Source organism: Eulemur rufifrons, chromosome 16 (genome assembly GCF_041146395.1).
Source record: "Eulemur rufifrons isolate Redbay chromosome 16, OSU_ERuf_1, whole genome shotgun sequence".
NCBI classification, from domain to species: domain Eukaryota; kingdom Metazoa; phylum Chordata; class Mammalia; order Primates; family Lemuridae; genus Eulemur; species Eulemur rufifrons.
The window spans coordinates 29,256,528-29,266,292 of NC_090998.1; the positions used below are offsets into that span (position 1 = coordinate 29,256,528).

A 9,765-nucleotide genomic window follows, 5' to 3' on the forward strand; every position below is an offset into this window, starting at 1 on the left:
TTAGCCATCTGTGGCAAATACAAACTTTGCATGACATTCCATGGCATCTTTGTGATTTGACCCCTGGCTATTGACCCCTGGCTATTGACCCCGCTTCATTCTTCAGCCAGTCTCCCACCAGTACTCCTTTCCTGACCACATGTTACCCTCTCATGATTTTGTTCAAGCTGCTTCATGCAGCTCCAATGCATTTTCTCCTCCCGTTTGGCTGCCTGACAAATTTGTATTCATTCTTCAACAATCAGACCCGATAGTACCTGATACGGTTTGAATGAGTCTCCCAAAGTTCATGTGTTGGAAATTTAATCTCCAAGACAACAGAGTTGAGGTAGAATTTCAAAGAGATGATTAGGTCATGAGGGTTCTGCCATCATGAATGAATGAATTAATGCCATTATCACAGCAGTGAGTGAGTTACCAAGGCAGTGGGTTCCTGAGGAAAGGATGAGTTTTACCACCCACCCGCCTCCTGCCATGTGATGCCTTCCACCATGTTATGATGCAACAAGAAGGCCCTCACAAGATGAGCACCATTGATCTTGGACTTCCCAGCCTCCAGAACCGTGAGGCAATAAATTTCCTTTCTTTATAAATTACCCAGTCTCAGGTATTCTATTATAGCAACACAAAAATGACTAAGACAGTACCTCTTCCCTGTAGCCCCCTCTGCCTCCTCTATGCCTTCTTCCTCTATGCCTCCTCTGTGCTGCTGCCTATGATGCTAGTGTTGTTTTCATGGATTGGCCTATAATCCTTTATTCCAAACTCTTGGGCAATGATGTGTTTGAAAAATTATTACTATTTTCTTTTGAATATTAGGAAGGTAATAGGGAAAAGAAGCCTAGGTATCAGGTGTTGATTGAGTATTGACTGGTGATCCCAAAAGTTAGTAAGAAAGTGAGAAAATCATCTTATGATGGTATTTAATACTGAAGGAAATGAATTTGTTTATAATAGAAACTAAAATTTCTAACTGAATTTTAATGTTTCAGAAGGCTAAGAACGCTTCACTTTCTTATCCATTTTGTGCTCAGAGCAACTGAAAGGCGGACACAGTAGTCAGGAATTTAGCAATTATTAATAAAATACTAGGGAGTATCAGCTTAGGTTTCTCACAAAGTAGACTGGCTAACATATCACCTGGATTAATTAGACTTACCCACACAGTCACAGGCTTGGCTGGACTACTGTGGGCATTCCCCATGGGGGCCTGACCTTGTAAAATTTACAATATAGAGAGAAGCAGAGAATATTTGTTTCCCGAAGATGTCAAGTGTATGCCTCAAAGTAGGGGGAAATTGACATGTCATTTCTCAGGGATAGGGGTGAGTCAAGATTCCACGATTATTCCTATCTTGTGGCTCCTTCCATCCACAGACATAAATCAAGGCAAAAGGGAATTTCCCTCAATAGCAAAAAGTGAAAGAATTTTATCTTCAAAAATAAAACTAAAATTATACAAACAAGCATATTGTATTTTATTTTTATTTTTATATTACTTGTGATTGCACTTATGATTAATCATTAATAGTATTAAAAATGAAATCAAGTACTTAATGCTTAGGTCTTCATGCCATAATTTTTTCCCAATGAGCTTTATTTAACAAAATAAAAAAATCTGACTATCAAAAGATTGAATGAGGATCTAGGAAAATTTATAAAGTCATCAAAAAATTTTAAATGACATGTTTATAATTGTGATTCAACATTTAACCATGACATGAAGGGTGCTATAAATCTAGACTTAATAATAAAAAAAAAAGTAGCCCCAGTTAAGGTGCTGAAATCAACATACACATTTCAGCAACAACATTTTGGCTAGGGAGGAGATAGAAGTAGAGGCAAGAGGGAAGAGGAAATACTAGTTAGTAGATTATAACAGCCATCCATGTGAGAGAGTGTAGTGGTTCTGAACCAAGGTTGCTGAAATGGGGGAAAAGAGAGATTCAAGAGAAAATTGGGAAATCAAAGCTATGGTGAAGGAGTGTAAAGATTCAAAAAGGGCAAGAATGTGACTCATTGGGAGAAAAGTAGGATGATGAAGTAAGGAAGACCATGAGTTCAGTTTTGGTCATATTGACTTTGAAGTACTGTGGTCATGCAAGTAGAAATTTTGAGTAAGCTATTGGTTGTGCATGAGTGCAATTTGGTTAAAATTGAAGGACTTCCTTAAACAGTGGGATCTGAGTCCATGGAAGAGAACGAGTTCCTAAGCAGAATCCTAGGTACACCAATATTTAAAGACAAGGAAGTTTAAGGGGCAAGAAGCCTGCATAGAAGACTGGGAAAGATTAGAAAGGAGAGGTATGAAAAAAAATCAGGTCAATGGATTTTCATAGAAACTAGAAAAATATTTTAAGAAATAGTCAATAGTGTAAAAAGTTAAAATAAGTTCAGTTAAAACAAGGGCTGACAAGTGACCATTCACTGTAACAATTAAGCCTTTAGCAAACCTGATGAGACTAGTCAAGTAGATGCTGTGTTAAACAGATTAATGTGGTTTAAGAAATGAATGGTAGTAAGGAAGTGGATTCTTCCAGAGTAGATAATTCCTTCAAGAAATTGTACTTACAAAAGGAAGAGAGAGAGGTGCAGTACCCATAGTAAGAGTTGATGAAGGTGTTTTTAGTAGAATGTGCAATACTTCAGCATACCCAAAACCAATGAGAAGGAATCAGGGGACAAGAAGAGACAGAAAGTTAAGCAGAATAATTAATAGTGAAGTACCATAAAAGGTTGCAGTGAATGGGATCTGAAGCAAAGATGAAAGTATTGAATTGCTGCTTCTGTTCTAAGAAAAAAAGGATTGTTCTGGATACCAGTAAATTTATAGGTCTTCAGGCAGGAAGTCAGGAAAATTCTTTTATATAGCTAGTATTTTTCTCTCTGGAGGAGGAGTTAGGGTCAACTGTCAACCCGTCAAATATTTTGGGAAATTTGGGAATAGTTTGTAAATAGCTTGGGAATTTAAAGAGACGTGAGGAAAGTTTGAAATACAAACTATAGAGAACAGGCGAAAGTTGAATAGAAAAACATAGGATGCCTGGTCAGAATTTAGAGTTCTTTAGTACTAATTTGATAGTGAGCACAGGTGGTGTTTGCTTTTTAGTCTCGTGATACTTCACTTAGAAGGAAGGGCTCCAGCACCATCCAGGATAGTACAAGAGGTGTTAGTTCATCATTGTTCTTTGTGGCTGAGTAGTACTCCATGGTATACACATACCACATTTTATTGAACCATTCATATACTGATGGGCATGTGGATTGTTTCCACATCTTTGCAATTATGAATTGTGCTGCTATAAACATTTGAGTGCAGATATCTTTATTATAGGATGACTTTGTTTCCTTTGGATAGATACCTAGTAGTGGAGTTGCTGGATCAAAAGATATCTCCATATTGCTTTCCATAGAAGTTGTACTAGTTTGCAGTCCCACAAGCAGTATATGAGTGTTCCTATCTCTCCACAACCATACCAACATTTGTTGTTTTGGGACCTTCTGATATAAGCCATTCTCAATGAAGTAAAATTATATCTCATCATGGTTTTGATTTGCATTTCTATGATGATTAGATTTTTTGGGCATTTTTTCATATGTTATGTTTTTTGGAGATTAGTCTATCTTTTTTTGAAACGTTTCTCTTCATGTCGTTTGCCTCACTTTTTGATGGGCTTGTTTGATTTTTTTCTTATGGATTTTCCTGAGTTCTATATAGATTCTAGTTATCACGACCAATTAATTAAACAGTTTTGAAGCATGCCTCAAAATAATAAGCACAACATTTGAATATACTATTGAATCTTGTGCATCTGGGATTTATGCAGTACACTTGAGAGGCATTTCATATGCAGATAGCATTCATTGGGTGTAAGGGAGGGGGAGGAGGGGATGGGTAAATTCACACTTAATGGGTGCAGCATGCACTGTTGGGATGGGCACATTTGTAGCTATGACTTGAATGGTGCAAAGGCAATATATGTAACATCAACGTTTGTATACCTTAATATTTTAAAATAAAAAATAATTATTTGATTGTTACAACTTCTTCAGGAAAATTTCCAAACACAATATGATAGTGCAAACATTATATTCTACCCTATTGTCAAATATAGCCTTCCATAATCTCTTGCCAATGTGTGTTTTATATCTTATTTGATGAAATGTTAAATAAATTATGGTTTTAAATTAAAAAAAAAAAAGAATTTAGAGTTCTTTTGAAATTGGAAAAAAATAGAGTGATACTAGCCTACCTGGTTGGGAAATCTCCTAAATGTTCAGTTGCTTTGGTGTAAGGATAGAGAGACAGATGAATTCATCAATGAATAAGGTTTGTTTGTTTGTTCATTTATTTATTTGTTTATTTTTCCAGGAGAATATGATAAACCCCAAAGGAGAAAGTGATTACAATGATGAAATGATGCATCGTAAGTATGATGCCATATTTATTGGCAGGGGATTCAGAGATAAGTAAAAAAGTTAATGGACTGGATTTCCAAAGAGAAAGATGGACGTATAGGAGCTATTGGTTGAGAATTGGATTATTTCAATTTATAGTTCTAAGATAGCATTGTTTACCATAATGGCAAATGTTTGGATGTGATCCTAAAAGAAAAGAGATAAGGTGGATTAGAAAAGATCACTGGAGGAAAGGGGCCAACCACTGGGAGCCAGGTGATGAATATGAATGGCCTGCCTTTTCCACATGGACTTTTAGGTTACCCAGTACAATGGGCAAACTTGATGAGTAGGATGTCTCTAGCTCTAATTTTCAATGTCTCTGGAAAATTAAAAAGAACCCATTATATGACATTCATCTTATTATAGCTGGTGATATTAAGAGTTAATGAAATTTGCAGAAATTAGATTAGGCTCTCAGATAATTAGGTTTAAAACTGCTCAAACTCTGGTTTAATAATATACATATGCATAAACTTGGTTCTACCACTGTCTGCTTATCTATCCGTCTGTATATTCTAACTCATTTTACCTATAAAGATTTTACTCTTTTATAATGTCTTACTATCTCAAAATGAAGGGACATAGTTTTGAAAAACTGACAACAGATCACTTATCAGAAAACAAAGTAACCTCCAAAATGCTAATTCCTCAGAAACTCTGAGTAAAGCAGAACTTTGCTAACCAGATCATAACACTACATGATGCTTTCACTGTGGCTTATGAATACCATTAGCTCCCAAGCAGCTGGTTATGATCATGCAGAAAAGCATGGACCAGCTCTCCTGTTCTCAATTCCGGTCACTACTGCTTTGGTTGATACTCGTATCTATTTCTATTTGTATCATTTTCCTTTTTTAATTTTAAAATTCTAGCTCACCTTTAATTTTTAAAAATGCAAAAAAATAGGATTTCTCATAGTTAATCAGAAATTAAATTTAGTTCATGGATATTCCAAGCCTTTTGTTTCTTTGGGTGCTCCCTGTTGTTGTTTGACCACAGTCCTTGCTTCTGTTTATGGCACCATTCTGCAGAGAAGGAGGCAGAATAAAACTCAAATCTGCAGGTCTTGTTCAAAGAAAGCAGAGGCAATTGCCTCTAAGATGAAAATCTGGAGTCATCTTTGAAGTTAACATATTTTCACTATTTATATAACATTACTATTATAACTAAATAGTAATGAATTAAATGCTTATGGAAATATTTCAATTAAGTCTACACAATTGTGAGCTTAAGTAAGTGTGACCTTAAGTGGGTTTGATTAGCTATGATTGATGAGGCCTGTCTTTCAAGCAACATAAGTTCCTTGAACCTAATAAGCATTTGGGCAGCAATTCAAGACTGACCAGAAATTAACCAAAATCCAGTTCAGAAACTATTACATATATTCAGTTACAGTATACCTGAAAAGTAACATTTGAGCCCAATATATTGCTTTGTATTTTCCATAAGCATGCTAGTATTAAATCATGTATGCATTAAAATGAATTTAGTGGGTAGCATTATCTATTTTGGGGCAGGAGGAGAATCAGTGGTAAAAAGACTCCAAAAATCTGATTTTCTAAAAATTGCACATGATGAACTTTCTAGTATACTAGTAATTGTTGATACATATAATAAACTATTATACTAGTAATGTTCATGCATATAATAAACTATTCCAGAAGAATAAATTAACTAGTGTTGGCTGCTGCAGTGTGAAGTCTTCCCAAATTTTACTATAATATGAAATTGGTCAACTTGATTGGGGGATCCTCAATGCAGCTTTTGCTACTGCTGTTTTGGTAAAGGGGATGGTGATGTTTGCACTTTATTGACCCTTAAAAAACCAACAGCATGATACCTGACTTGTATATGTGATTTGTAACTCCCTTAATGTAGAATGTCTTTAACCAGGATTACCTGAATTTCTCTCACTCTATCTCTGTGTGGAGGAATTAAAAATATACACAATTTTGAAGCTTGTAATTGTCACTGTAATGTTAGAATAACCAATACCATCTGGGCAGTGCTGATTAACTTACAAAGTAAATAACCATTGTACCATTCAACACCACTGATGTCATCCTACCAATAATGCACTTCTCATTAAACGATGAGTAGAGAGGGTCACTGGAAGTAATTTTATTTAGGCACTTATAACAAAGGGCACAACTGCATGAGTTATAAGAAGATCTACTTTAAGGAACAACGTGAAGCTGGGTGCTAATTAATATAATTAAATATTTGGTAAATAATCTTTGGATCCACTTCATAGATATCTATTAATATTGGGGGTCTAGTCTATTTGCAGATTAAAGCATTTTGCTTCTGTTGCATAGCTTTGCAAATGGAAAATGTGAAGTGATCTGGTTCATCTTTATATCTCATATACAACCTAGTGGAATATCTTCCCTACTGATATCCATTCAATATATATGCTCATGTATTAAATTGAATACCTTATTTGAATGGTATGTATTTTCCTTTATGGGGAGAAAAATATTCTTGCAATTATTTTAGACTAGTTTTTCCCAACTTTTTCTTCCCATGGGAAAATCCAAAAGGAAATTAAGACCACAACTACTTCTTGTAATGCTTAGGATAAGCTCAGAACCCTTTCTACAATTCATATGCGGTGTTTTACTTTAAGCTGATATAGTTGTGCATTTTAGAAAGATTTAGAAGCTAGTATCTGGTTTTCAGCCCTCACACATTTTCCTCACTACCAGCCATCCTGAGACCCAGGAAACCACTATTTGGTGTGATCACAAAGGGCCCAGAGCCAGGAGGAATCAGCTTTACTCACAGCATCAGCTGTTGGATGACCACAACACGGGTCTTCAATCCTAAACACTCTCATTTCCTCCACTGCAGCCCCTTGTCTGAGCGTGTGTGAACTAAAGACGTTTCGGAAGAGCTTATCCAATATCACCACAGAGGACTCTAAGGTCACACTATTTTGGTCTTTACCTCATGCTTAGCAACCATACACATGTCACACGTATACAAGACGTCCGCCCAGTCTTTTCCACTGATAATTGAGTTTTATACATTCCTAGGAATTTAACACCTACTGAACAAATGGAAAGACTCTCAGTCGTACATACATTCACAAAACATCCGAGTTTTCTGCACCGGGGTCCAAGCAGCAGCATCTCCTCAAGTTTGGCCAAGTGCAAACAGAAGTCCCTCTTGGCTCCTGTTGCTACGGATGAGAAAATTCCCAAAGCCTACAGCTATGCCATGTAAATCATGGAATGTAAACGCTAAACTAAATCCATTCCCACCCCATCGCCCCCTCCTCTGTCTTGGACCCCTGGGGTGGCGGGGGTGGGGGATTCACTGTGTGCCCCCCCCCCCTTGCTCCTTCCCAGCGCGCAGGGCTCTCCACTGTTGTGCTCCACCCTGAGCTTGTCTGTTCAGCTTTCACTTGTTGCCCTGGCTACCCTCAACCTTCAAAATCCCTCCAGGAGACCAAAATGACAGGGAAACCAAAGGGAAAGAGATAAGACCCTAAAGAAGGAATAGTAACCTTCCCGCTGAACGTGGAAAATCCCGAAACCAGTGTTTGTTTCCCAACGCAACAAGTGGTCCTCACAAGGTCCCTCTCTCAGGTGTGAGCCGCGCAGCAGGCTGGACAAGCCAACCTTTGCGCGGATGGTAAAAACCCTTTATCCCGATTGTGACCAAAACGGTGGCTCCGATTCGCTCCTTCCCACCCCCAAGCCTTTTGGAGAATCTGTCACCAGATACTTCTTTCCATCTCCAGATTTCTGACGGTCGATGTCCTCCTCCATCCCACCCCACTCCCTTACAAGTTTCCTGAGGGGTGGGGAGGACGCCTGTGAGTTGGGGGCTGTGTGAGAGTGTTTGTGCGCAGGGGATTTTTAACCTTTTCCCTCTCTTCCACTTCTTTGACATGTGCGCCCTGCGCCCTAAGCATTGCTTCAAAAATGGAATCAATAATCCCTGCTGTCTTGCTAACGGTGTCATGAAGCCCTAGGAAATCATATGTATTAAAGGGTTTTGGAAACTGTCAAGTGCTCGACAGGTTGCAGCCGCGGGTTACCCTTGCCGGGATACTTTCCGCTTTCGAGGCCATGGCAGCCCCATCTGCAAGGGGTTTCTTTGCATCCAAGCACAGGTTCTCCCGCCTGGCCCCTTCGCCAAGCCCGCGACCCGCAACCCGCGGGACCAGAGCGGACCGCCCGAGTCCCGCAGGCGAGCCGCCCCCGCGAGCAGCCGCGTCGCGAGCGATCCCGGCGCCGCCGCCCGCGCTCGCCGCTCCACTCCGGGAGCGAGACGGGAGGCGTGGGAGAGCGCGGAGACTCGGGGTGAGCCGGGGAGCGGGAGACGGCGCCGGCAGGCAGCAAGCACACCAGAAAGTGGGAGAAGCGGGGCAGGCGGACAGGAGGAAACCAAACCCAAACGCCCCACGCTCGAAGTGGCCCGGAGCTGAGCGAAAGAAGGAGCGAGGTAGGAAGATGCGGAGCCCCACGGATGCCCCGGGCGCGGCGCGGGAAGCGCAGGACCGGGGAGCTTGGAGCTGCCGCGCGGGGTCCCGGCGGAGCGCGCGGACGCGAGCGGAGCCCTCCCCCGTTACCTGTGCTGCCTCCGCCCTGGCTGCCCCCTTTCGGGGGGAAGATGCCCGAGCACTTCTCCCACTCCACCTGGCCCGCGAAGCACAGCTCGGTGACGATGTGCAGCGCCTTCTGGCACAGGCTGCTCACTCCGTCCTCCTTGTGGAAACTCATCGTTTGGCTTTTCTTCTCGTTTCCTCTTGTTGCCCAGTGAGCCGCCCTTTCCCCTTCCCGTTACCTCGAGGCTGACCCCTCTTGCTCCCTAAGCCATAACCCGCCCGTGGTGACTTTGGCCGGAGATCGCGCTGCTGAGAGCCCACAACTCTTAGGAGCCCCAAGTTGGCCCCATGGCGGGAGCGGAGGGCGCAGGGGCAGGAGCAGCGGCACAGGCTGGAGCCCGCGCGAGGCGGCTGCGGCTGCGGCGAGGTTTGTGCCAACTCTGTCGCCGCGCGAGCGAGCCGAGGCGAGCAGGAGCGAGAGACCCGGCATGGAGTGCGGAGGGGAGGGGGGGAGACGTAAAGAAGCCAAAGCCCTCGACTCGCAAGAACGCCCCCCTCCTCTCCCCGGCGCGTTTGTGTTTCTGGCGGGTGCTTGGTGGCGGCGCGTCCAATCGCAGCCCGCCGCGGGCCGGGGATGACAGGCGGCGGAGCGCGCAGCCCCCGCTCCCCAGACAGCCGCGGAAGGGACCCGCGGGAGACCGGCGGCTCGGCGCCCCCCCCCACCACCCCCGCCGAGACCCGCGGCG

The 9,765-nt window shown here is 41.9% G+C and overlaps 1 protein-coding gene across 1 annotated transcript in view; it reads right to left on the minus strand.

Annotated features, from left to right (window-relative positions):
• SYT10 (synaptotagmin 10) overlaps positions 1 to 9,194 on the minus strand; it is a 58,671-nt gene extending 49,477 nt beyond the window's left edge. The window contains exon 1 of the mRNA XM_069490879.1: positions 9,044 to 9,194. Coding sequence (XP_069346980.1) covers positions 9,044 to 9,194 — 151 coding nt within the window. The remainder of the gene's footprint in view (positions 1 to 9,043) is intronic.
• Positions 9,195 to 9,765: the final 571 nt, after the last annotated feature.